The 27,752-nt window shown below is 39.2% G+C and overlaps 4 protein-coding genes across 8 annotated transcripts in view; 3 read left to right on the forward strand and 1 right to left on the reverse strand.

Annotated features, from left to right (window-relative positions):
- The first annotated feature begins 746 nt into the window (after window positions 1-746).
- Window positions 747-8,364, forward strand: LOC117780881 (transmembrane protein 94). Of its 4 annotated transcripts, none has more exons than XM_034617563.1 (11): window positions 748-1,231; window positions 1,305-1,944; window positions 2,004-2,706; window positions 2,763-2,922; window positions 3,821-3,917; window positions 4,674-5,490; window positions 5,548-6,803; window positions 6,864-7,014; window positions 7,433-7,682; window positions 7,749-7,856; window positions 8,140-8,363. In XM_034617563.1, the coding sequence occupies exons 1-10, from the start codon at window positions 975-977 to the stop codon at window positions 7,819-7,821; spliced, it is 4,404 nt and encodes a 1,467-aa protein (XP_034473454.1). In that variant the 5' UTR covers window positions 748-974; the 3' UTR covers window positions 7,822-7,856; window positions 8,140-8,363. The 4 variants fall into 4 exon arrangements, with proteins under 4 accessions (XP_034473452.1, XP_034473453.1, XP_034473454.1 ...); XM_034617565.1 differs by having other exon boundaries at window positions 5,647-6,803; XM_034617561.1 differs by having other exon boundaries at window positions 747-1,231; window positions 4,674-6,803; window positions 8,140-8,364.
- A 1,618-nt stretch (window positions 8,365-9,982) lies between these two features.
- Window positions 9,983-11,931, forward strand: LOC117779750 (extensin). The gene is made up of 3 exons (XM_034616048.1): window positions 9,983-10,164; window positions 10,224-10,585; window positions 10,651-11,931. The coding sequence occupies exons 1-3, from the start codon at window positions 9,983-9,985 to the stop codon at window positions 11,910-11,912; spliced, it is 1,806 nt and encodes a 601-aa protein (XP_034471939.1). The 3' UTR covers window positions 11,913-11,931.
- A 206-nt stretch (window positions 11,932-12,137) lies between these two features.
- Window positions 12,138-12,884, forward strand: LOC117781916 (thioredoxin-like protein 4A). The gene is made up of 2 exons (XM_034618800.1): window positions 12,138-12,305; window positions 12,377-12,884. Exons 1-2 carry the CDS (start codon window positions 12,228-12,230, stop codon window positions 12,725-12,727), a joined length of 429 nt encoding a protein of 142 aa, XP_034474691.1. The 5' UTR covers window positions 12,138-12,227; the 3' UTR covers window positions 12,728-12,884.
- A 2,157-nt stretch (window positions 12,885-15,041) lies between these two features.
- The window catches only part of LOC117782321 (mucin-5AC), a 48,854-nt gene continuing 36,143 nt past the window's right edge, over window positions 15,042-27,752 (reverse strand). For both annotated transcript variants that reach the window (XM_034619416.1, XM_034619414.1), the window contains exons 3-5: window positions 18,743-19,558; window positions 17,981-18,300; window positions 15,042-17,094 (exon numbers count right to left, since the gene is read on the reverse strand). In XM_034619416.1, the coding sequence (XP_034475307.1) occupies window positions 15,208-17,094; window positions 17,981-18,300; window positions 18,743-19,541 (3,006 nt within the window). In that variant the 5' untranslated portion in view covers window positions 19,542-19,558 and the 3' untranslated portion in view covers window positions 15,042-15,207. The remainder of the gene's footprint in view (window positions 17,095-17,980; window positions 18,301-18,742; window positions 19,559-27,752) is intronic.

Raw genomic sequence — 27,752 nt, forward strand, 5'->3', positions numbered from 1 at the left:
CTCATTCACCACAGTCTCTGCCTTGAGTTTTTATTTCATTAATAAGGCACAATTAATATAAAGTATAACTTTATATCTTTTATAATTCATTTATGGTTTCATTATATTTCATTAAAAAGATACGAAGCGTAGAGTGAATGCGGCGTTACCTTATTAATAATTTCCCCACAGGTGATGTATTCATTTAGTGTAATAATTTAGAGAAACAGAGATAGATATATAAAACCCGTTGTCCTAATGAACAAAATAGTTACCCTAGACAAAGGCTTTACGTTATCTTGTTAATAATATTCATCTGAGCACAACATTCTAAATAAATACTGAAATATAATATAGCTGTGTGGTTTTGTCACTTTATACATAAGCACTTCCACTTTTTCCGCTACCAAACCTCTTGGTACGACGTTCGTTTACATACTGTCATCATGTTGTCAAAGTATGTACATTTATAAGTACTCAAAGTAAGTTCAGCTTTGATGAATAAGAGACCTCTTTGTAAAATCCCCTTGATCGACGAATATATCCACAAATATCGCTGAACTAGTCATTTAAACTTGGTAAAATTGTTTCATAGATAAATGCTTAGCAGACGAACTTTAATTAATAAATAAATAAATAATAAATTGCTCCGACAACAATAACAAAGGATGGACAATATAATAATCTAATTATCAACAACTCGATTCAAGATAGGTGAAGTTATCGAAGAATTTATTTGCTTCGACATTTGCCATCTCTAATTTAAATGTTTGCCTGCGCTGTTATCAGTTGACAGCGTTGCCAACTGTATGCAAATACTGGCAGCAACGCACATTTGGCAACTCGTATACATATGTATTTCGCACAACAGAAGCGAACGGCAACAAATAAACACACGCGATCAGAAGCAGAGTGCATAAAAATATAGAAAAGCTATGTGTTAAATGGGCGAGCTTAGTTTAAATACTAACTAATTTGCGGATTGTGAAAGAAAAATGAGCAAGCTGAACGAAGCAGCAGCTGAAACAACAACCACAAAATGTTGCAGTGACAATGAGACTGCGGCAACGTCTTCAACAACCTTGCCGCAGACAGCGGAGAACTCACACCCGCATACACACTCGCGGTCGTCGTCGGCGGCGCCAAAGGAGAATATGGAACGCGGATTAAGCACAAAGTTGGCTCTATCGCGTCTCCATGAGGACATTGAAAAGGTGCTGCTACAGCATGAGAAGGAACATGACGCGGAGAGGTGAGACAAGACGGAACAAGACTCAATGACCTTTACAATTTGTGTAATAACAATTCATTTGCCGCCCAATTAGGTGCTATTGTAAATTGCGTGCTGCATTCATGAACCAATATGACAGCCCATTGGGTTGGCTCTCCATCGGAACGACTCTGGTGACCAGTGGATCACTCTTGATCACTGGCATGTGTTGGCCTGCCATTTGCTTGCTGGCTATTCTTCTGCTCGATCTGGGTGTGGTGATTCGGGAAAGTAATCTGCGACGCACGGAGATCTATCGCAAGACGCGACATGCCTTGTGTGAACTTCGCCTGGCGGAGCAGCATCTTAGCGACAACTGGCATGTATCCAATTATCCGCATCTGAGCAATCCCATGTCGCCGTGCGTCTCCCTGCAGTGGACTTATCGCGATGGTCACATTGTCAACCTGCCCTGGGCGCTGCTTGTTCGCGGTGATTGCATTGTGCTGCGTCCTGGTCACATGTCACCTGGTCCTTGCAATGAACTGCAGTCGAGGCGACACTTTAGTACCGGTGAAATCTATGGAGCTTCCGCGACGCAACTTGGTGATCCGCCAGTCAAGCCAACGGCACGTGCTCCGATCCCGAACCTCGTCTGTTGCTTAGAGAGCACGCCGTATCTGGATAGCTTGCGTTTGTGCCTGAAAAACTCGCTAAATCGCCCGCCTACAATTTACAATCAGCAACGTTATTTGGTAAGTTCTAATGTCTTATCCAATTCCTGTCAAGAGTTAAAGTCTTAACTTCCTTGCAGCTGGTCACGAAGTACATACAACAATGGGGCTTCATTACTGCTTTGATTATCACGCTTTTTGCGGGTCTGCTGCGCTGGCATGGTTATGGATTGGCTTCGGATGAGAAGCACAATTGGCGACATGTATTGATTGCTTCTCCCGCGGCTGCAGTTATTCCGCTGCTGCCACTCGTGTTTCCACTCTTGTGGATATCCATGAATCTGTGGGGCGTTGCGCGACTACAGTGCTTCCTAAAGACGCCACAGGCCATACTTGAAAAGACAACGAGTAAATCGTTTGAGGACCTGGATCTGGATTCACCCGCCTACGACTACGATAGCATCTCATTGTTACGGTCCAATGTGCTGCGCATTTGGACGCAACTTTGGAAGGGCGACAGCGAGCTGTTGCCCCGCTCAGCTAATCTCGTGCAGGTTCTAGGCTCCATATCCGCGCTGTGTTGTGTGGACAAGAAGGGCATACTGTCCTGGCCTAATCCAACCGCCGAGAAGGTGTTCTTTTTGCACAACACTGAGGAGGAACCGCAGGACGATGGCAGTGAGCTATCAATGTCAACGGAAAGCGACAATGTGGAAGAGGAGAACAAGGAGCGTGGCATTGTAGCAGAGGTTCTAGATCTAACACACGATCAACACTGCCCATTTCGCCTGGAATTTGACGATCACGAGTGGAAAGCACACATCAAATCCTTGAAACCGTTGGGTTAGTGTAAACTATTCAGCTAGAAAGTGTCCCTTACATTTTTTGATCATTTCCAGGTCTGGCCATTTTACTAAACACCTGTTCGCCGCTTACACATGAGCATTACGCTCAGTTTTGTGGGCATGTCAGCGCCGTGGCAATGCTTGACAAAGATCTGGTGCCCGTGACAAATCGGTATGCGATGTTTGAATCCAGTATGAAAAGCCTATTGCATGGGTACGTAGTTCATTGCCATACTCATCGTTAGCATCGTTAACCAATACACCTATTTACTTTTATAAACCAATATATATATATTTATATAGTCTAATGATTTTTTAAAGCATATACGCATCCTCGTTGTATATGCGAATTTTGATGCCCATTTGTTTGGGATTATTTTTGATTTTTGTTTGAATTGAAAACACATCCGACATATGAATTGGACCGAAAAACTGATATACCTCCTATATAAACAAAAATGCAATTGGTAAAGTTATACAAATTAATTGATCAATCATTAAAATATTTTATTTATATTAGTTTTCAGTAAAAAAAAAACATTGTAATAAAAAAAACAAGCCAAATAATTTGTCAACATAATTCAAAGTCATTCAATTTAATTGGATACAGCTGAACTCTATAATTTATTAATTGTGAATAATTTATTTAACCCTTCCTTCCCCGTCTTATCCATTGTAAAATTCATCAAATTAACAATGCACATACATATTCATAAATATTGTTACACTAATCTCATAATTTTAGTTGCAATTTGCAACTATATTTTTGTATACATTCCATTTATTTTAAACTTATGAATATATTTTTTTGTATTTGTATTTATGCATGTATATAGCATGTGTATGGAGCCCACTTTCCACCGAAACGCCCCCATGCAAAGCACATACGTTTACACTAAATTGGCATGCTATTTTAAGTAACAAAAAATTGTTATGTTGCCAAGAATATGCTTAAATATAGTCGGTCCCCATCCATCCATCCAACTATTCGTCCGCCCCATTACGCTTGACTGAATGCATGCCTGATCTTGATCATACGCACCCACCTCTCACGTCCAGCACGGTTGGAACCAGTTCTAATCGGTTTCTTTCTATTCGATTTGTTACCCCAGACGCTGTCTGTGCGAGTTGGCCAAACAGATTGGCTTCACCAACCATGCCACCGATCGCTTTTCCTTGGAGGGACAGCTGGCTAGCTATAGGCATCTGGTAAGTGACCTCAAAACAATATATTCACAATCGTTTTACTATCGATTTAAATATATTTATTAAAAAATAGATTAAAGTTTTTTATTTCCACTTTGTTGTTAGGCAGCCATAAATTTAGTAAGACAAAGTCATTTTCTTATGACTTCAGAATCTCAAAAACGTTAGTAACAGAACGCCACGGGAAAAAATTAGATTTTAATGATCAGTTATCAATATTTTTGACTTGTAAAATTGCTATGTCAGCTGTGTCAAAACTGGACCGATTTTCAAGCGACTAGTCATTTTGATCATGATTAAGTCTTTTAATTTATTCTGCATTCAAATTTATGCAAAGAATCTACCGTCGTGTTTTTCGAATTAGTCATAATTAGTATTAAAATTATCAAATTTTTAAAAATTGATTTGTTGTACGGGTACTGATACTGAATCCGAAAGGACGAAAACGAAACCAAACCTTTCACCAAAATGGTTGTTTCGGAATATACCAGAACCAAAAAAAAGTTTCGGTTTTAGTCCGTGATTGAATTAAAATAATATTAAATTTCAATAATTATTTAGTTTTTATATTTAATATAAAAGTGATAAGTTTAAGTTCTTGGAAAATAGGTGGAAAAAACCTAGTAAATTGACTTTAAGAGTATATAAATTTAGTAACACTGCAAGAATTTAACATTGTATAGACAGTATAATTGCTAACATATTCTTTACTTTCCTCTCTAACTTAAAATTTTTCCAATTTATTTATTTAATCCACAGCAACCGGATGTGGTGCGTCGGGACATCCGCTTTGCGCGACAGTTGCAGCTGTCGACCAAGGTGAAAGTTCCGTTTCCGCATTCGTTATCCGTCGTAATGCGTGAGAATCCCGGAGGTTACTTGTCGCTGTTCACTCAGGGCACAGCAGACATCATACTGGATTGCTGTGATGACTTCTGGGATGGCAAAGATTTGCGTCCACTGTCGCCGCAGGATCGCAAGCGTGCACTGGATTTTTATCAGCGTAGTGCGTTGACTTCATACTGCACAGCATTCGCATATCGACCACTGCGTCATGGCATCCATGGAGCATTAAGTGGACCACTGCATAGTAATGGACAGATTGCATACTTGGAGCTGCCGCCAGAGTCTAAGTTGCGCATGCAGCATGTAGATAAGTCACACTGTGACTTTGAGGGCGGACATCATGTGAAGTTGAGTCACAGCATCAGCACGGACTCCTTGCTGTTCTCGGAGAGCAAGGACGAGGACTGCAATGATGTAGAGGGCTGCTTTGAGATGCAATGTCATCAGGTCTTTATAGGCATGGTGACGATGCAGTATCAGGCACAAAATGACATTGTCCATCTGGTGGAGCGTTTGGAACGTGCCTGCATTCGTTTTGTTCACTTCAGCAAGGAGAACGAGCTCCGTTCCCGTGTCTTCTCTGAGAAGATGGGACTCGAATCTGGCTGGAATTGCCACATCTCGTTGCTCAGCGAACCGGAGCCGGAGAAGGAACGTGAACGCGAGAAGGTCACCACTAGCAAGGAACCGGAGAGTGCGGCGGGCAACTGCAAGTCGCCTAAAAATACGGGTAAAATAAATGAGAAAAATATAACCACAACCACAATTACCACCAGAACCATCACAGATACTGTTGCCATTCATCCATCAAGTGCCGAATTCATCTGCGATGCAGTTGATACTGTCACGACAGCCACGCCTACTGATAAACCCAATGATCTTGTAGGTGATCCAGAGGATGGTCCCAAATTAAGCTATCTCCTAGCTCCGCCAAACAATTTGGAGTCGTCGAAAACATTGAGCTGCTCAGCTCCTGGTGCCATCTCCAATCCCGATGAATTTAATCCACCCACTGCTGGAGACTCCAATGAAGAAGACGAATTGGATGGCAGCAAGGACAGCGATGAGAATGTGGCGTTAACTCTCGAATCAGAACCAGATCCGGAGCGTCATAAGCAGCGACATTCGCTGGACTCGGCAATGGATGAGAATTGTCGTTCGCTGAGCACTCTCACCGAGAGCACAGATCAGAGTGCGCCCATCAACTTTGACATGTCGAATCGAGCAAAGCTGCCGCGTGGAATTGAGAAGATACGACCGCATCTGGAGCAGGTGGACAATGTGCCGCTGCAGGTGTCGTTATTCACGGATTGCTCCGCGGAGGCGACGCGTCAGATGCTCGACATAATGCAGTCGTATGGAGAAATTGTCGTATGCTTGGGCAGCTCGGCAAGCAATGACAATGCGAATATCTTTTTGCAGGCCGACTGCAGCATTGCGGTGGAGCCTCTCTATCCGCAGGTCTGTCAGGATGTGGATGCCTACACGGAGGCCAACATCATACACAACAAACTGAACTGGCAGCGTCAGAGCAAGGACAAGACGACGACAGCGGATGAATCGTTTGTCAGCGAGCAGTTGCTCGAGTGTGGTGCCAGCGGAAGTGGTGCTCGTGCCATGCAATCTCCCGCACACACAGTCTCACCGATTTATCTGAGCCGGCTGCTTAACTCACTGCCTTGCTCTATAGCTATCTGTCGCGACGACCCACTTTCGCTGGTGGCCATAATTGAGCTGTCACGCCGATTTTCGCTGGGCCTATGGAACTGTATACAATTCTGGGCCTGCTGTGCGGGCTCAATCTCCATATTGAACGTGTTGTGCGCGTGCCTCTCACTGCCGCCTCTCATCACACCCCTGCTGGCCATCTATTTGATGTGTATACCCGTGCCGTTAATTGGCATCTCTCTGGCTCACATCGATCTCGATCCAAAGATCATGAGTCGTGCCACCAGCAAGAAGCAAACCGAATACGATTCGCGTGCCTTTGCCTTTGTCATGTGGTGCTATGGCTGCAAGTTCCTCGTACCCGTAATTGCCATTGTAAGACTGTCAAAATTCATATCATAATCCTAACTTAATCAGCTTTCATTCTTTTTTTAGCTCATTGCCTATTGGATGCTCATGACGCAACCAATTTCCGCTGCGGAATCTAATGTCATTACGGACCTCAAAAGTGCAAATTATACGGATTTCTATCAGTGTCTGCATATAGTTCGCTGTTGTGCTTTGTTTGCGGTGGTGCTGCACTTTGGTAACTAGCATAAATATTGATTAGATAGGGGTCTGATTTGTTGATTAATTTCACTTAATTTTAATAATAGAACTGACTTCACCAAGACAACTTTAACTGTCGTAAATACTATAATTCAAAAAAAACTTCTAGCACTTTCTCAATAAGAGCTAGAGACTCCAAATTTAACCACACCCATTACATTTCCTTTTATTATCATCAATCAATCAATCTAGTATACTGAATACCATTGTAGTTTTAAATCCATGGATACCATTATTATATTGGTTTATTGGGTGCGTTGTCGTCACTAGCATATATATAATTGAATTGATTAACAGGCTTTTTTTATTAGTGCATCTTGAATAATTATTTAACAAACGATTATATTTTTTTTCGATAGTATTTTATTTTATTCTTTATAATATCTTGCTTCCAGCGCTTGTCTCCATTACGTTTGTGCATCGTGATCATGCGCTCTGGCAGCGCAATCCTTTCAGAAATCACATCTGGGCATTCACTTGCATTGGTCTGCTGCTGCTCCATGGTTTCATCTGTAGCCTTCAAATGCTGATGGATGAATCTCTGCAGGAGTATCTTTCAAAACTCTGGCTACCCATTTTAGTGTTATTTGCCAGCAGTTTAATAAGCCTCTTTGTAAGTGAGCTGGCCAAGTTTCAGGAGAACAAGTAAGTATAAGTAACAAGCAAGTATATTTAAATGTATATCTTAATTTTTTAAATAATTCTTTGCAGAGTCAATGCGCGTTACCAACGTCGAGCGCGTCTGGATTTTGGCACAAAGCTGGGCATGAATTCGCCATTTTAAAGGCAAATGAAAGACGCCAGCGTTATGTGCCAAGGCAGTATATTAGAGTGGGTCAATTTGTATGGAGTAAAAAAAAGAACCAAACGGTTATGAAATTCATAATCTACAATGAATCCTATGAAGAATTGCCCAAGAAACCATGTTTACCTAGCAAACAAGTACGCAAGTAAATAACACCGATGTATAACTTCTCCTAAAAAGTGGAAGCTCGATATTGATTTTAGACCCATGGTTTCTTGGGCAATTTTTCTTAGAATTCATTTTAGATTACGAATTTCAAACCCGCTTTGTCGCAAAAAAAAAAATTGACCCACTCCACTGTATATATTACTATATATTATATATATGTATATATATAGTATGTTCCATAACAATTTCACGCTTTTTTATTACACTTACAAATACTACGAAAAGGCAAAAAGATAATAATTTTAATACAACTATTTTTTATTTTTGTGTTTTGTGAATATTTAATTAATTTTAATATTGTATTACACTTGCAACAAAATCATTAATTTGAAACATCATCCAAAACAAGATAAAAAAAAAAATGTTTTGTTAGCTTGTAAAACGTTTGATATTGTGTACTAACCTTTAAAAGACTTGCAATTATTATATTAAATATATATAAATATTTCTCGTAAATAAAAAAAAAACAATAAGAAAATTAAGCTTGTAAATAAGTAAAAGTTCTAAAAAAGACCAATTGAAGTGCGATTGCAGAACTGGCTTCCGTAATATTTCCATGTACTCCAAGAAAGTTGAAAATTAACAGCGTCAACAAGTTATAGCACGCCCCACCAAGTGTTAATCGGAGCATACACGCATATGTCGAAGCGATTTATTGACCCACTTCCGCCGTTCATTGATTCGACGTATCCACATCCACATCTCTATGGCAATTTTGTTGACAAATTCCTTATGCCTTTATTTTAGCGTGGAAATGTTTTCTTCATTTATTTCGTTTGAAGTTAAACCTTGCTTGTGGAATCTATAGCGTCGCAAAGCTTTAATATTAATTAGCACCTTCTTTATATATAAGAAGTGCCACTTAAAGATTGGAGTTCAAAATTTCATTGACGGCTTAAGTATATAAAATATATATTAAACTACATTTCATAAATATTTCATAATTTTAATATATTTATTAAGAATAAAATGAAATGATAAAATAACAAGAATGCTAGATGCCGTAATTTTATCTTAAAATATAGATGAGAACTTTTCTTGATTAACTTAGATATCTAAAATCAATTCTTCAAAACATTTTCAGAGCTGTATAATTGCTTAATAATATATATATATATTTGCAAAATTAGATAAAATATATATTAAATCTAAGACAATATATGGGGGTGCTTTGAGTGCTAGCAACTGAACCTTTGAATCTGCATAGTTATATATATTGTCATGTCTCTAGCTTTTATAATTGCTGAGTTCAGATAGACAGAAGATAAAGCATAAAATGTATATTCTTTTTCAGTGATCTAGTTGTAGAACATTTTTATAGCAATTTTTTATTTTTGATATATCAGGTTATTAAAAAAAATATAAATTTGTAAAAAAAAAAAGAATAATTAGTTGAAAATTTCAAAGCTTAAGTCATTGTTTTTTAAGGTGAGATGTATATTAGAGCTAATGAATTAGAGTAGCTTTCTAATTGGTTGCAAAATAACAGTCACACGCCCTGACCAAGAGATCTTTATTCTCTAACGGATTGTGGAATTTTGGACACGCCGCTAAGAAAGACTCTGGATGCTAAAGAACATAACGGCAGATACGATGTGATAGATCGAATATGTGGAGTAACAACTAATTAGCACCTGGGCGACGACAACGAAATGAAAGTGCTGTCCATTGGAGTAAACCAAACTAAAAATGTATATAATAGTACTAGTCTATATAGATCAATTCTAGTAGCACCTTTTCTGGGTCATGAAAAAACGAAATCAAATACTTGCTCAGGTCGATGATGAATAAAACCAATCGAGCTACAGTTTCTCAGTGGATTCGAGAATTTCGCGCCGTGCGGTGCAGACGAGCTACGAAGCTCGAGCGGATATGTCGAGTGTGTAGAACGAGAAAGAAATAAGAGATAATAAATAAATATATATTTACAAAGAGTGTCCTGTGAGAAATAAAAATTGAATATATTTAAAAAATGCCTGGATTCGGCGCGAAGTGTGCGCTGATTTTGACCCTGATCCTTGTGCTTGGCTCCCTTCTGCTTCCCATGCAGATTGAGGCATATTCTCAGGTTTTGCAGAGTGGAAATGCTGAATCAATGGATCAGGGACCGCGTATTTTCAAGGCGCTAAATACGGATTTAATATTTCCTAAAATGTGAGTTATTCAATTGAAGAGGAATGAGTATCCTATACAGATTTTCATATCCAAAGCAGCTTCAATTCGAGCGAGAATGTGGTGTCCACAACAACAACAACGACGACGACGACCACTCCTTTACCTTTGCCCTTACCATATAATCATCAGCAGGAGTGGGAATCAGAGCCGGAAAAAGAGCCCATCCTGTTTGTCACGCCTCTGAGCGTAACGCCAGCGGAATTGAAGGAAACTGCCAGCGAGGAGCCGCCTCCGGGCTTGATGGAAGCTGCCTCCACTGGACGTGCTGTGGACTATCGTACCTCGTACCCTTTTGGACAGCTTATTACGCCTCTGATTAAATCAGCACGTCCCTCACAGAATTACAAGGCTTACAAATCCAAGAGTAATCGCTATCAGAACCCTCATCGAGGCTACAATCGTGGTACGTGTGAATTGATAACATAAATACATAGGTACAGCTCTTAACTCCAGGATTATCCTTAGGTCAAATCTCAGATCGTTTTGCGCCCGGTCAAGCTGTAGCTTCGAATCTTTTTAAGGATCACGATCATCATCATCATCATCATGATCCACATGATCACAGTCATGATGGCAAAGTGGCAGCGGGCTCGAATGTGGTGCAATCGTATGTGCCGCCAAGGGATGCTTACTCCTTTCCTCCCCTCAACACCAAATATCCTTCGCCGTCGCAGGATCCCAAGGCAGCTCTGCCCTCGGATACAATTTCTAGTTATTTGCCGCCAGCTTCGGGCAATGCTTTGAGCAGTGCTGGGTATGCTTATCCAGGTCCTTCATCGGGCTATAGCTATCCTGGTCCTGTACCCGCTGGCAGTGGTGATAAGGATGCGGCAGCGAGCACTGCAAGTTCGGTGCCCGTGGCTCCAGCAGATGATGATCCAGAGAATGATGATGTGATTGGTGTACTTCCGGCAAGTGCACAGGATAATTCGCCACCTGCCAACGATCAGGCTGGCAAGGATACCGGAGACGCAGGCGCCGCAGATGCAGGAGACGCTGGAGCGGGCGCGGATGATGGCAGCGCTGACAGCGGGGGCAATGCAGGCGGAGATGCTGGACCTCTGCCTCCTTTACAGACTGATGGACAAGCGCATGCCAGCGATGATAATAAATACGATCCCAATATGGAGTATGCCACGCCGCCTCCAGGCTGGCTGGAATCTCATCCGGAATCAGCGGCCCCAAAGCCAGCAGATCACGATCACAGCCATGATCACGATCACGATTATCCGGAGCCTTCACCACACTATCACGATCATCATCATGATCACCACGAGCATTATCCCGACCATCATGATTATACTTATCCTTCGTTTCCGGATGTCTCATATCCAGAACTTCTTTACGATGATCATCATCCACATCATTATCATCATCATCCACCGCCACCTCCTCCTCCCCCACCGCCGCCACCACCGACCACACCACCACCACCTCCTCCTCCGCCACCACCACCTCCAGAGCCCCGTGTAAAGAAGTACAGTTACTTTTACATTGGCCGCAAACTCTGGTACATTCCGCTATACTTTACAGTTTGGTTCAGTTTCTATATTTTGTGGCTAATTATCAAGTCCATTGGCCGCCACAAGGTAAACTTGCCAAATCACTATGTGACTCGACGAAGTTTGCCCGATTATTCGGAGCAGAGTAGGAATGAATATATTAATGACATGACAGTCAAGGTGCTGGAGCACATAGATAGCTTTAAGCAAAAGTATTTGAACTGATAATAATGCTACAAACTAATTACGGCTAATAAAATACAGAATTTAAAAACGAATTGAATTCAATGTTTTGAATTGTTGGCGCGCAGCGAAGTTGGATGCGCTTTGAACGCACATTTCTTGTTATCGATACAGCTATCGATTACATATATTTCTTACATGCGGACACTGTTGCCAAATCGTAAATTTTCTTCTGGGATCAACTTTTTGCGGAAGGTGGCAGCACTGTTTAGTTTAGTGCATTCGATTGGGGAGAATTTGTTTACGTTTAATAATTTATAATTTACTGGAAATAATAACAGAAAACCATTAGCGAAGATGTCGTATATGTTACCGCATTTACACAATGGCTGGCAAGTGGACCAGGCCATACTTTCAGAGGAGGATCGCGTTGTTGTGAGTAAATTCCACAAAAATGTGGTCATCGGAGTCTCATTAGAGTGCATAAAAACCTCTTTAATCTTAAGGTAATACGTTTTGGCCACGATTGGGATCCCGCGTGCATGAAAATGGATGAGGTGATGTACAGCATTGCCGAGAAGGTGAAAAACTTTGCCGTCATCTATTTGGTGGACATAACCGAGGTGCCAGACTTCAATAAAATGTACGAATTGTACGACCCCTGCACCGTGATGTTTTTCTTTCGCAACAAGCACATCATGATAGATTTGGGCACGGGTAACAATAACAAAATCAACTGGCCGCTGGAGGACAAACAGGAGATGATTGACATTGTGGAGACAGTTTATCGTGGTGCGCGCAAAGGTCGTGGTCTAGTCGTTTCTCCCAAGGATTACTCCACCAAATATAGATACTAAGACTGACTCTTGTAAATTGTACAGAATTTAGGCTATATAAATGTATCTCAAAGTGAAACGAGTTTGTCTTTGCAACTGTTGTGTATATTGTTTTTCGTTTGGTTTATTTTTTTCATTTTTGTCACATTTGTCAATAATATCGCTAACATTTACATCAATTTGGTTTTTCATCATTATATATGTATAACATTTAACTAAGTGTTTTGAATAGCTCATTGGCTATATAACTGTATTTAATAGTGTATTTTTTGTCAATTGCTTTTATTTTTCATGCTCCAACTTAGTTTAACCAATTGTGATTAAAATTTAGCTAAAGGTACATACATGAATATGGAAATAAGAAGATTGGATTGAGTGAAATACTTGTAGGAAATAGTATTAGTACAAAAGTAAAAAAAAAAACGCACAACAAAAGAGTTCTCAGAGTATTACTGTTCAAATAAAATGACATTCGAAAAGCGCATTAGCATTTTCTATACTTTTCCCATAAATGTAAGTTATGCATGTTGAACCATTTTCATTATTCATTTCATTTAATGCAACAGCTCGATTTTTATTTGGATCTTATATTTGTAATAAGCTTATGTTTAACAATTGGTTCTTCTACTTTTCGACATATACAACTTACGATTTCTCATTAGTTTATTTATTTTTTTTATTAATATTTTTAAATATACATATATGTATATATATTTAACTACATTGTTAGTTTATATATATTTTTGTTTTCTTTTGTCGGCTATTTGAAACAAATTTTATGCTACAATCGTTTTAAATTTTTTAATGACTTCAGCATATAACCAACAATTAAATTTTTATATTGTTTTTTTTTTATTTGTAAGTATTACTAGATTTTTGTTTGTTTACATTTTGATATACCATTTCCTAGGCTCCGTTTGAGTTGATTTCCCTCGTACAAAATACTTATTAGTATTCAAAAATATTGAAATAGGGCTTGATTTACACTTATGCAATAGGATAGGTACAAATTAGGCTCAGGCATGTGAGAAAGTCTCTGATTGGTTTCGTTGAATCCCCCACAAAACGACAAAATGCAGCTCTAGTTTTATATTCATATATTATTATTAATACATAAATTTTAAATTTAGTTTTATTTTCTTTAATATATTTTGATTTGGTTTCTTGAGTTTTTCCTTTGTTGTTATTGAAAAATACAAGTTATTATTATATATTATTTAATAATTCTTTATATTTGCTATAACTTTTTCTCACTTGTGGAGCAAATGCATTTTCATAGAAAAATAGAGATGCGTAGGTGGGATGAGTTAGGAAATTGTTCATACTAGTTTAACACTCGTTTAAGTAACGCTATTATGAATTATTTTTTCGACAACAACTAATTATATATCATAGTAGGCATTTATTTGTTTTTTTTTTCTTAATAACAATTTGCATTTGAATGGCCTTAATTTGTCTCATTTTCAAAACTTATTTTTGAAGAATTTCCAGAAAATACATGAAGTGCTAAGTTAATGCTATGAAAGAAGTATGAAGTTATCAAAATAAGAAAGTAGAAATAAGTAGGAAGGAGCTAGAGAATAGAGTTGACTAATGCTTATCGAGGTCTTTAAGTTCTCATCTATTTATATGTATATATTTATGGCTCATACTATAGGCTTCTGTTTCTGTCAGTGTACATCAGTTTTTTTTTATAGTTCTTGTGTGCAATCTATACAAAAGTTCTAATTTACAATACTTGAAGTATTTGGTTTGTTATTTTTATGGCTGCTGTTTTAAGACACTAGAAGAATGTTTCCATTTATAGAAATAATATAAGAGGGAGACTGATATCTGATTTTTGCTGCTGGCTGCTGGCAATACTACGAGTACTATATGAAAAATATTTTTACATATATGTATATAATAGATATATAAATATACATTTTGCATATGTATTTCGTAAAAGATAGTGTGAAAAATAAATCCGAGTATCACTACTTAACTTTTAGAGTTCTATTAACAATAATAGACAACAGTCTCTAAGTACGAATACGTTGTTGTTGCTCTTCTTCTTCTTATTGCTTCACTCTTTTCTTTTGACCTTATTTTCTCGTAATTCCCTTTAAATTAATTTCTTCACTCTGTATTAAAGTATTTCTATATTTCGCTCATTTATTTCTGTACTGTCATAACTTAAAAAACAAAAATTTGCATCAAACGCGTTTAAAGTTTTCAATTCAGTTCCAATTTGCAGTATAAAATTGAATTCTTTTGAATTTCATTTGAAGAGTCTTCAAGATCTTGGAAAATAACAAGAAGAACATTTCTGCATCGTCAATTCAGAAATCATGTATTTTTTAGTTAAGACAGTCTTTTAATAAATGAGCAATTTGTAGCTAAATAATTATAGACCTCGTTTTCATAGCTGTAGTAGTGGCAATCCTGGTGACTACCCTGAAAGTCAGTTGTTAAGCTCTTGAATGGAACTGCACGTTTTGCAGCAGCGGCAACAAACTGGGCTAGAATAGCGTCTCTTTCGACCACTTTCTGGAAGTGCCGGGCAAACTGGGATCCCGATCCTCCAAGCTATTCTCATTATTGCCATTCTCATTGCCAACCTCATTATCAGCATCATCATCTTCGTCGTTATCATCATCATCTGTGGGTAGCCTTATCAAAGGCAGCTCGAGCATCACAGCTGGCGTCGCTGTCGTCTCATTGTGATGCAGGCTCAGATTGTGGGCACTTTTGCTGGCACTGCCGCCGCGCAGGATCAGATCCTTGAGGGAGGAGGGCATGCAAATGGTTTGCGGTCGCGTGGCTATCACCGAGTCCGATATGGAGGAGGCGCACGGATCGTGGCCCAGTCTACTGTTGTTAGATGGCAGTTGTGCTGAATTTGGAGCAGTCGTTTTCACTCCCCCTCCCACTTCCAATCCAGCCAATCCTTGACAGATAGCTACATTTGTGGCCGTGCCACTGGAACACACGAAATTTTTGTCCGTTTGTGGACTTGGACTGGAGTGACCCACACTGATGACCGTATTGAGGCTACTATATTGTGTATGCGTTGCCGATTCACCTGCTTCACCCGAGGGACTTGTTCCAGTTGCTGTCACAGCATCCAACAGTCCCAGTTCTGTGTTGAGCGTGGAGCACGTGTCCTCCTCTGTGGTCGTGGTGGTTGTCGTTGTTGTTGTCGTTGTCGTCTGTGGATCGCTGTGTTGTTGCAATAGTTGCGACCGACGCTGCGGCGGACTGCAGATCACGGCACCAAAGTGCGTCTCCAGCGGAGGCGGCACCGCAGCTCGGTCGCTGGAGGAAGCGCTGATCGTGCGGTGACGCTGCAGCAATGGACGTCGTGGCCTGGCGCCCGTCGTCATGGGCACAGCACTTAGACTCATCCGCTTGATGGGCATCACGAGGGGCTTGGCAAAGGATTGCGGCACGGGTGGCGGTTGCACCATTTGAGCCGCTGCCAGTGCTAGATTCTGCTCCTCGCTGTCGCTGCTCAGCTGCTGCATATCGTCATCCGTATCGGCGGCACTCTCCTCCAGCCCAAACACCGAATCCTCGTCCAGGGAACGCAAATCCGAATCCTGGCACTCCAGCGAGGATATCTTAAAGGAACTTAGCGAGGCAAGTGGAGCACGTTTGCCATCAGTCACCGGCACGTAAGGTGGCGCCTTGGCGGAGACGGTGCCCAGACTGGTGCTCCCGTTCAGCCTGTCCAGACTCACGGGTGTGCTGTCCACACTAATACTGCTGGATGTGGCAGTTGCCGTACCCGGCGCAGCAGCATTCGCCGTATACGGAAAACTATTGTTGTTACTCTCCACATTCCGTTGCAGCTCGACGAGCGTCAGCTTCCGGCGCACGCCCAGACGCAGCTCCTCCGACGGCGAGTCACAGAAATGAAAGGCCTGCTGGTGATGGCTTGTGGGCGGAGCCGATTGCACGGGTTTACCCAGCGGCAAACCAAGATCTACATTCTCCGCGAGTGTGGTTTGATTGTAAGGATACACGTCCACCGTATCCGCACTGATCGAATGAATCTGCTGCTTGCGTCCAGCCTGTGCACTCTCCGGATCATACGAGACAATGCTGTGCTTCCTCTTAATGCTGGGCCCACTCAATCCCAAGGAAGATGTCTTCGGAGTTGGCTCATGGATACTACGCTCCGAGGGACAAGGCGAGGCTTTGGGCGTTGGCTGTATCACCTGAATATCTGGATAATAGTAATCCCAGTTCTCGATGCTCGATGTGCGCGAGGCCGTCGACAGTTTCCGCTGCAGCGTCGGAGGCAAGTTGCTCATACCCAGCGTATAGGCGGAGGTGCGACGCTCCAGGTAGGAGCTATCCGTGCTGCAGCACGTCATGGCGCTGCTACGCCTTGAATCGTGTCCCTGTGAGGATGGAAGTGATAAAGAATGCGTGTTAAACTGAACTTAAAAAGTACACAGGCTCTACACGGATAAAAAAGGGTGTCTTGAATCAAGAAAATTCTCCATAAAAATTTTAATTTACGAAAAAAGTTCTAAATAGAAACCAAATAATCTTACAATCAAAATGTTTCCTCTTATTTTAAAAAATTGGTTCTCGACGCGATTGCTTTACAAAAATGAATATGTTTCTATGAATTTTCGTAATGCTCCGATGGCAAAAATTTGTTTTAATAAGTGCTTTAAGGTTGTGAAATAAATACTATATGTAACTGGAGATCGCCAAGCATACAATGTATTCTATCACCCAAATCTTAAGGTATTACTTTTTTCATAATGATGCTAATATGCTATTTATATTTTAGAAAAGAATCATATTAAAAAAATTTAATATTTTTACTGTGCTAGAATTAATTGAAATTAGGTGTACGAATAATTTGATGAACGGCTGTAAGTATATCCTTTGCTGATCTAGTTTATTTTCGAATTTTACCACGCACTCACTCGCAAAGTAAAAAAAATTAAAGATAAAAACTTTAAATTCGTCTTACACAAAGATTACTACTTATTTTGGCCATGTGTACAGGAAATCAACAGAACAGGATAGTATGTTTTGCATTTAGTCTTTGTATATTAACTTATTTTTATTATTAATATTTGTATAATTTTATATATTTATTTGAAACTTCACAAAAAAGTACGGGGTCTCTCACAGTCGAGCTTGCTGGCCATCCCTACTAGTTTATAATCAAACTTTAGGTAAGCTCTTGGGTAAATCTCACACTGCCCTTGGATTGTGGTTCATGTAGCTAACCTATTAGCTTTCTGTTCAACTTCGACGCTCACTCACCGCCATTGGCACGGACAGAAATCCCTGTTTGCTGCGTGTGGAATCTGTGCGTTGGTGCAGTTGCTCCCTTTCGTCCTGTGCATCCTGTTGCATATACTCCTCGTGCTCCAGCTCATCATCCGTCTCCATAAAGTAATCGTCCGTGCCAAAGCTGCCGCCCATTGGATAGTTGCTAAAGATACGCGACGATTCCGAGCCGCTCTTACGTCTTCCTGGCGCACCTGGGGCTCCGCCGCCCGCCGACATGGCCGAATAGGAAAAGCGACGCGGCGGCTCCAACAGATAACTATAACCAACTGGGCCAGGCACACCAACACCACCTGCAATAATGCGATGGTAATGAGATACACTTGCAAAAAGTTTTATATTAGTTTGCAATTAAAAAAAAAAGAAAAAAATAAATATAAAATCAGAAACCCAAACCGAATCCATTACTGTCCATTTTTTCATACTTTCCCCGTGACACTTTCCAAAAACTTCAAACTGTCATAATTTTCACAAATTTTATCATTTATTGGCCTATAATTTGATTCTGCAGCATAATAGGAAAATTAAATTTTTTTTCCATCACTGCACAAGAAAACTTCAAGCTCTCATAGCTTTGTTTAAACCTATCTGATTTTGATGCGGAATATAATTTTGGTCATTATTTGGACTCTAATCTTATTCTGATTAAAATTTAGAAAAGTAAATTTTTTGGTCCCGGCACAAAATTAATAAAGGGAATATGAAAATGTAGAGCTTGGATGGAATGTGACTTACCCACGGAGGCGCAGCGATAGCCACGATTGAGCAGCGGCGGAGCACTCACATTGCCCAGGGAGAGCATGCGCTGGCGTCGATAGACGAGTGCATCATACTCATCCGGGTAGATGGACATGCCCGTAGCAACAATTGCCTCCTGCAATTCCCGTTCCTCCTCCTCCTGCATGCAAACCGCAGCAACTGCTGCCATTTTAGGATCTTTGAGCACCTTGAGCGTCTCGTTGCTGCTGCTGCGACTCTTCCATACGATGAGAAAAACCATGAGCCCAAAGAAACCACCCAACGTGGCCGCAATCCGGACTCCTGTCATCACGTCATACGTTGCAAAGAACTCCTCCCGTATGCGTGCTCTTTCCGCTGCATTTTCCGCATCGGTCAGATTACGTTCCCCAGGGGGCAACAGGGGCATATAGGGCGTGCCCGAGTGGGGAACATGTGAGATTGCAGGTGAGGCAGTGTTCTGATTGTTGTTGTTGTAATTGGAGTACGCCGGCGATGCCGGTGATGCAATTGCTGCTGTAGACGACGACGATGCCGACAACTCATGGGCAACACTTGCGTCGGGATCAACAAAATTGGCCAATTGAGGATTTTTATGGTTATTATTGTTGTTGTTGGATGCACGGGGGATGCGTTGCAGTTGTTGTGCCTGTTGTTGATTTGCGCCGCGACCATGACTAACTGTTGAAGTTGCTGTTGCTGTTGTTGTCGTGGTTGTTGCTGCAGTTGCAGTTGTTGCTGTTGCTGTTGACGGCGTTGTTACAGACGACGGAGCACGTCGTGAAAGTTTGGCCATCTCTATTGAAACATTGTCTTAAATGAAAAAATGTATTTTTCATTAATACAAAATGGTCATTTATTGAACGCCCTATATTTAATATTTATTTGATAAAAATTATATTTTATATTTATATAATTTATAAAAATTAACAAGATTTGTAAATATAAATTTTTTTATTATTGAATTAGTTTTGTCCTTATGCTTTATTAGTTTTTTATCACTTTTTTTTCGATTTTGGTACATTCCATAAATATAAAATTAGCATTATTTGAAAATTTTAAATATTTCGAGCAGTAAAATACAATTTATTTTATTGCCAATAATATGTATAAAATATCTTAAAACATAAAGAAATATTTTATGGACATAACCAGCTTGATGGTTAAAAAACTCTTTTATTTAACTACATAGTTAATCAGTTTTAAATAAATATAAAAAATGCTTAAAACCATATGTGTTTATTTTAATAATTATTGAATAATTATTTGTCCTTGTTTAATTATACGCAATACGATTGTGGCATTGGAAAAGTATCTATGTTAAATCAAATAAATTTAAAATAATTTATCATATCAAAATTACATAAAATTATAGATAAAACCAATAATGTGTTAATATTGACATAGCATAATCAGAATATTGTTTTCATATTTCCTTAAGAGCACCTCATCCAACTCTTCGACATCAATGGATTTTCTCGCCCTGAAAAGTATGCAATGCTTTAACACGCTAAGAGAAATGAAGCGATAAAGCAAACATGCTGAGTTCTATTTCCAATTTCGCACCTTCAGTTGAGACACGCCCACACTCACTCCCACACCCATGTCCATGCGAAGCAATTAAAAAGCTATAACTTTGCTTGCTTGGCGCACATTCTTCAAGTGCGCCGCAAAGTTTTTAATTGTTTTTAGAGCTTCCATTTCACATTTCTTTGGCGGGGACTTTTCTCACGCTATGCAGACATTCCCGTTGGGAAATAACTTGGTAAATTTTTAACGTTTTGTTGAAATAAGTAAATTAAAGTTACACTCATATATTTATGTGAGACTGTGTGAGTGTCGGCGTGTGCTGGTGTGTGTGTTATGTTTAGCTCCATTACATCCTTGGATTTTCAACAAGTTGAACGCTCAATAATTCAGAAGGACGACTCGCCTGTTGCCCGTTGTTGTCCGTAAGTTGGCTCATTGTCATATACCGTTCCTCCTTCCAACCGTCAATCCCCCGGTTTCCCTCCCCCTGGATGAAAACCATCTAATTGTTCGTTTTTGTATTGACAGCCGCGCAGTTACGGAGCTTCGCTCTAATAAATTTTCTATCTGAGTTCTCATTTTTTTTCGCATTCAATTTTTCTCTTCCCTTCTTTTGGCATCGTTTTTTTTGTCTTATGTAAGTATGTGTGCATCATATCTCTTTTTTCTCTTTTTTATTGGCCAAGGACAACGACAGACTGACCATCATTCGTTTCCAAATGATTATTGTAAAAGTTTTGGTCTAATGTGTCTCTCATACCTTAACTCTGCATACTTCCATTTCCATTTATTTCTTCAGCTTCTTTTTGTTCGCTTTTCTCATTTCTCTTAGCTTGTTTCAGTTTTCCATTTGCCACATTGCTTGCACAGACAAAAAGTTTTAATGGCCATTATGGCATTGGCCATAATTCGTGCTCCGTGTTCCTCATTCCCCACAGAGAGTATAATGAGGCGGAATTGTTAACTCAAATTGCAGTCGAAGCACTTTCAAGTGATTTTTAATGACTTTTATTTTTATGCAAGTTTTTCTTTTCTGCTTGTTGCCCTAACAGCTCGCTGCTTAACTTGATTGGATAATTTGTTAACTAACAAAATGGCCCGTAATAAAAGTTAAATGCCAGGTGACATGGAAAACACTATAGTTTACGAGTATATTTTACAAATAAATAAAATTTTGCTTGGAAGTTAGTTGCAGATATCCTTAACAGTTTCGCTTATAAGTTTCAGACGTATCATCTTGGCTGAGGACAAAGTGGTGAAGCTAACAGTTTAACCTTATTGATGGATTACCAAGCACGTGGGGAATTTGGGATTCGTTGGTTACTCAAAACCGATAATTGCGTTTAGCTCGCCCCAAGCTAAAGTTTAACAAAGAGAGAGAGAGTGGAGAAGGGATAGAGAGACTGGAAAGCCAGACACATATTGAATGCATACAATAACATTAACGATGTCGGCGTACTGAATGTGTATATCAACACCATATCGATGTCAAGGCGATGAGAGGCAAAATGAGCGGAAAATGGACAACGAGCCTAACCACAGCAAAGCAACATGTTATTGTTATTGTTGTTATGCCTATAGTTGTTGTTGCTGTTGTTGTTGAGCAGCATGATGAATGATTGCGGTTAGGAAAACGGGACAACAGCAACGGCAAACATTGCTGACAGGCGGCCTTAACTTGACTCGGCTCCACATTGCGTATGTGTAATGTATTTATTTGTTGTGCATAGCTCTGTGTGTGTGTGTGTGTGTATTTGTGTAAGGACTCTGGCCAAATAATAATTCATCAATGTTAGCGTCATGTTTCTTTTGTATCTAATGTATTTTGTGTGTGGGTTTTTGTACAGTTCCTGCACAGACCATTTTTGCCTTTTAACGCTTTGAATTTGGCCAAAATGAAATTGACGGCAAATCAATTGAAATCATATATCTATATATAAATATATATATATATGTACAGCACAGCTAACAACATATTTGTTGTGTGCGAGTTGCATATTTGCCACATTAAATTGAGTTGTGCTTTGAGTTTTGCTTCGACAAAGAAATCATTCATGTGTATTGAAGCGGAATACAAAAATGTATTCGCACACTGCTGGACATGTTCATAAGAAAAGTCGCCAAACCAAAAAAAAAACTATAATAAATTAATTAAATTAAGGGAAAATTTAAAGTGAGCTTGAAATTATTTAATAAAAATTGGTTCAACATTAAAAATATAACTGCCAAAATAATGTTATATTTATATTAATTAACTATGCAATTTATCAATGAAAAAAAATTAATAATAAATAAAATTCTGACAGATTCAAAAATTATGTTAATTAATTTCAATGTAATCAAGACATCATAAATTATTATTTCAGCACGATAGTGTCCAAAGAGGAGAATGACACACAGATGTTGTCGTTTGAATATTTCCATATGACAAGTTTGATAGACGGTTGTTTAAACTAAAATTTTTGATTTCAATGAAAGCCCCTTCCTCCAAATCCATTTACCAAAAATAAGTTCGTTGATTTCCTATTTATCACTAAACAGTTTTGGTAGTTTGAAATCAGTTTGAGGGTTAGTGAGTTCCAAATCCTGTTCTGCATCTACTTAGACGAACAGCATTGTGTTAATAAAATACAACCACATAACCACGGACATATTTACGTTTTCGTATAAGCCGCTTTTAAAAAGCATTAAGAAAATGAAATGAAAATATTTTTCTTGCCGCATAATTTAGGTCGCTTTTACTTCGATATTCTAACAAATCTCTCTACATCTTCTCTTAATTAATTAAATTATTTAAGGAAGCTCTAGTAAATTACAACAATCCGTCCGATATTTTGTCCGAAAATTTGTTTGTTTCTTAAATTTATCATTCTCAGCTTTAATTCTCACTTTCTTTGTCCCTCTTTCTCTCTCGTTGTTTGTTTCGTTCTCTCACTCTTTGTGTCTTTATCTATGGCTTATTAGCGTGTATTTTGTCTATGCCCTAACGGGACATTGCGCCCACAGGCAGGTTTACCAGTTTGCAGTCAAATTATGAGGCACGCCCCCTTTTCCTACCACTGTTACCAACTGCCGTGCACCATTTAACAAACATACCGTTAATCTGCTACACTTGGCAGCCACACGGCCATGAGGCGAACTCGCTCTATGTCTTTCTCTATTTCTATCTCTTTTTCTGACTGTGACTATGGTCTTAGCTCTCTTGGCTGCCTCTCCTGTTCCTCTGTCGTCGTCCTTGTCAAAGCTGTGCTCGTTGTGACTGCTTATTGTTGTGCTTTTATTGTTATGGCCATGTTTTTTGTTGTTTCATTTGGCGGCATTGTTAACGCCCTGCCATCCCCCTCCACCCCATGACCCATCCTGCAGGTGCCTAATCTTTTATATTTTTGTGTCTTTAGTGCTAAGCGTTTTACGTTTATAAGAAAGGAAAAGAAAGAGAGACAGGAGTTGCTCATGTGACATTTATTTCACTAGAAATGTGTCTCAAAAATATACTGAAATATCCCTTAAGTAAGTAAGGTAAGTCACAAATTATGCTCTTAAAGTCAACTCGCAAATTCGATTTGTGCCTTCTGAAAATGTGTCACGTCTCGCATTTTGCCTACTTTTAATATTTTGCTCAAATATTTAACAGTAAAACGTGCTTTGTATTTCCAATGACCAGCAAAGGATACGAGGTAATATATTCTCTATGAGCTCCAAGTCACCAGTCAAAGTTCATTTGCCTAAGCTCGAAATGACTTTGGCATCTACTTCCCAGCCTGCCTGTCAACTGGCATGTGGCAAATAGCGTAACTTTTGCTTACTTTTCGCATTTTCACAATTTTCACATTGTCTCCTGCCTCTTGCGCTAAGTTAATAATTCACTGTCAGCTCGTAAATGTATTATATTTATTGCTTAATCACTTGGAAGACCACAGATATAGTTCAGTCCACGTCGATGTTGGCGAGTCGATAAATCAAATTTCAAATATATATTACTACAAGTATGTATATTTATATATTTGTTTGCCTAATGAGCTCAACTTGTTATAACGAACGAACATTTGTTGTAATTGGCTTAATTGACAGATATAATAAATATTTGCACTGTCACAAATACAATACAAATTTTCAACAATAATCGACAGAAATTTATGGAAAATTTTATACCTTGAATTAACAGAAATCTAAAATTAATTAAAGTCGTTTAAATAAAATAAGGAAATTCAGGAGATATTACAGCATAAGCTGTATTATTTATAAGATAATTTCCGCCAAATATCTTGATCTGAATTTCATCACAGACAGCATCAGAGTAAATTCCACAAAAAATCAATATAAGAACTTGAGTTAGGAAAAAGTCAAATACAATTTAGAATTTGCACTTAAGAAGAAAATTTAATGGAGAATATTAAATAATTAATGTTGAAATTTGTGATATATATAAATGAAATTAAAGACATGCTTTAACTTCTTGTAAAGTTCATGTTTAGTAAGCTGAAGAGCAAGTATATTTCACAACTTCTAGTTAACTTCATGCTGTCCATCAAAAACGCAAAATGGTCAATAAATTGTATTTAGCAAATATATTAGGCAAATGGTTTATAAACTTAACAGCAATTTCACTAAAGCGAAAAACACAAATTACACAGAACATAAACAGGCGTTAAAGTCAAATTAACAAATAATTTAAAACACTATTAGTGTGGCAGCTAGACAAATTGGAGGCAGCACACTCCACATAACACACACAACCAAACGGACCTGGCGGCTGGTCGTGAAAAGTGGCCCCGAATTGAATTGAATGGACAATAATGTCACTCAAGCTGGTCCGTCGTCCAGGCTGCCCGCCAAGCTGTCGTTCAGTCCCTGGTTGTCATGTTGCTAGACAAAGGCGTCTAGACAAATTTATAACGACTTTGTTATCCTTGTTGCTGGGGTACAACTTGTGGCAGGAGCAGGAACTGAAGCTGTGGCATTCCAAACATTCCTTTTTATTTTTGGCCGTTGACATTTTGACATGAAATTGACAAATGTGGCCAACGTTGTAAAATTGTTGCAGAATTGTGTGTGTTGAAGGTGTGTGTGGGTGTGTATGTCCATGTGTGTCAGTGGCCTCAGTGTCGAGTGTTAATTAAATGTTATCCCAGTGCCAGTTAATTTGCGCACGTTTATTTTCACTAAAAAGATTGCCAACCACATGGCGTATACGTAATTTACTTGCATTTGCTGCCAAGCAGCTACACACATGCCCCTTCTCTCTCTCCCTCTCTCTCTCTCTCTCACTGTGTGTGTATGTGTTGGTGAGTGTGTGTGTGGCAGCTGCCTGGCGACACTTGACTTTTGTTTTTATTTCTTTAACAGCGGCGTAAAAGTGCCAAGTAAAGATGTACAGTATTGTATAATAAAAGCGCCACAAAGTATGCAATGTTTTTGCAATGTACTCACACACACCAACACACACACATGCAGAGATACCCAGAGACAAGCTGGCAGGCAGGAAATAAACGTCGCTTGAGTTAACAATTACTGACACCATTAAAGTTTTGCTGCTGCTGCTGCAAAGCACATGCCACACCTCTTTTGCCTCAACGCCCACACCCAAACGCCCAGTGCTTTGTCTAGAGGCTGTCATTATAGTTTTTCTCTCCATTTTTGTGCTTCTTCTGCCCTTTTTTCCCACAGCTGCTGTCGCTGTCATTGTTGCTGCTGCCGTTGTTGTTGCTGCTGTTCTTATTGTAGTTGCTCCCACTGTCGCTGACATGTCGCCTTTGTCTCTGTCTCTCTGCATGTGAACGTGCATGTGTATGTGCATGTGTGGGTGCGTGAGTGTGAGTGTGGGTGACATGTGCCTAGCACAGATTGCACATTGTCCGCAAGCTCACCACATATTTTATATGTGGTTTTTTGCCGCTCACTTACAACTGATAGGGTGTCTAAGAGTCTCGTAGCTAGAAAAATTTCCGAAAATTTGGTTGCCAGTTAAAAAAGAGAGAGTTAAAAAAAAAAAGTGCAATTAATATTTTTTTATATCAAAGTAATTGCTGCAACCTTTAGAAAACAGCAAGATAAAAAAAATTTTTAGTTTTCTTTATTTTTTTTATGATAAAATGCTAAAATTTAATTGCATAGTAACTTTTTGTCAATCGTAGACTGTTTATTAAATTTATAAATTATTTTCTATAGATTTTTTTGTAGCAAAATGTTGCATACCTTTGGGCATACTTGCAAGATATCTTTTTTCTTTACTTTATTCCTATCATCAAGCTATAGAGTAACTCAATGCTTATCTTAGATTATTTAAACTTTATGATTTAAAATTATAAGTATGATAATATTATTAACAATTCAATCCCAATTGTAATTGTATTATTAAAGTAACTGATTTCATATCCTGGACTGTTGATTGCCAAATGTACTTCTCACTATTTTTCTTTATCATTAAAGAAACTGATTCTTAGACACTTTAATACAAAATGTTATTAAGTGTAATAATTAACATAAATGGTAAATCAACGAATATCACTATTTGTTGTTTAATTTATGCACATTTTATTGTTTATTTTAAAAGTATTATTAACAAAACTATTAAACCTTAAACTTTAACTAATCATTAATAGCCTTCACTCGTTAACAGAGCATCTCTTAGTCGAGCTTAGACTGTTAATTTAACATCACATAAGGTTGTGATAAAGGTTGGGAGGATGTATGCAAGCTTTTCCAATGACAGCCTTAGAAGCTTTTTATGCAAACTACTTTTGAAAACTTCTTTGCCACAATTGAGCAAATTGTTGCCGGAGAAGCGCTTTGATTCAACGGCCAAAAGGCCAGCAGCTAACAATAAAGCCAGCAGTGACCTCGGTTTCATCTAAAGGGAACTTGAAGTGGGGTATGTTGAACTTTTAGCAGGCCAAGTAAATTGAAAAGTCCATTTGCCCGAACGTGGTGGCTATTCTGAGGCCCCAAATGTATGTTTATCATAATGCCAAAAGGCTGTCGAGAGATATAGAGAGATGCAGAGAGAAACTAGAAGATATAGAGACTGAGGAAGAATCTGTGTTGCATGCTGTAGTCACCAGCTGCTGCCATTAACCTATTAAATCCCCTCAACAACGTCCGCAGCACGTAGCCGTAACCGGTTCGCCGTGAAGTTGTTGCCGCAAACGCAGTGAATACACACAGCACGTAGCCACTTCCGTTGAACAAGGCCCGCGGACAGCTGTACAGTTGAACAAGTGGACAGGTGGACACTGGAAAGCTTGGCAGCTCAACAAGGAGAGCAGGAGCTGACAATGCAACAACAACCAGGGAAGTTGAAGTCTGTCGGAACACGGACGAGCGAGAAGCAGCAGTTTCAGGTAGAGCTTCAGTTGGCTAGCACCGTTGCCATTAAATCAGAGTTAACAACTGCTGCATTCCGGTCTCCTCTCTCCTCCCATTGTTTGCCTTGGCCTCAGTTGGTGCAAGCTGCTGCATGTGCTGGTGCTTTTGCCAG

This window comes from Drosophila innubila (genome assembly GCF_004354385.1).
Source record: "Drosophila innubila isolate TH190305 chromosome 2L unlocalized genomic scaffold, UK_Dinn_1.0 4_B_2L, whole genome shotgun sequence".
Lineage (NCBI taxonomy): Eukaryota > Metazoa > Arthropoda > Insecta > Diptera > Drosophilidae > Drosophila > Drosophila innubila.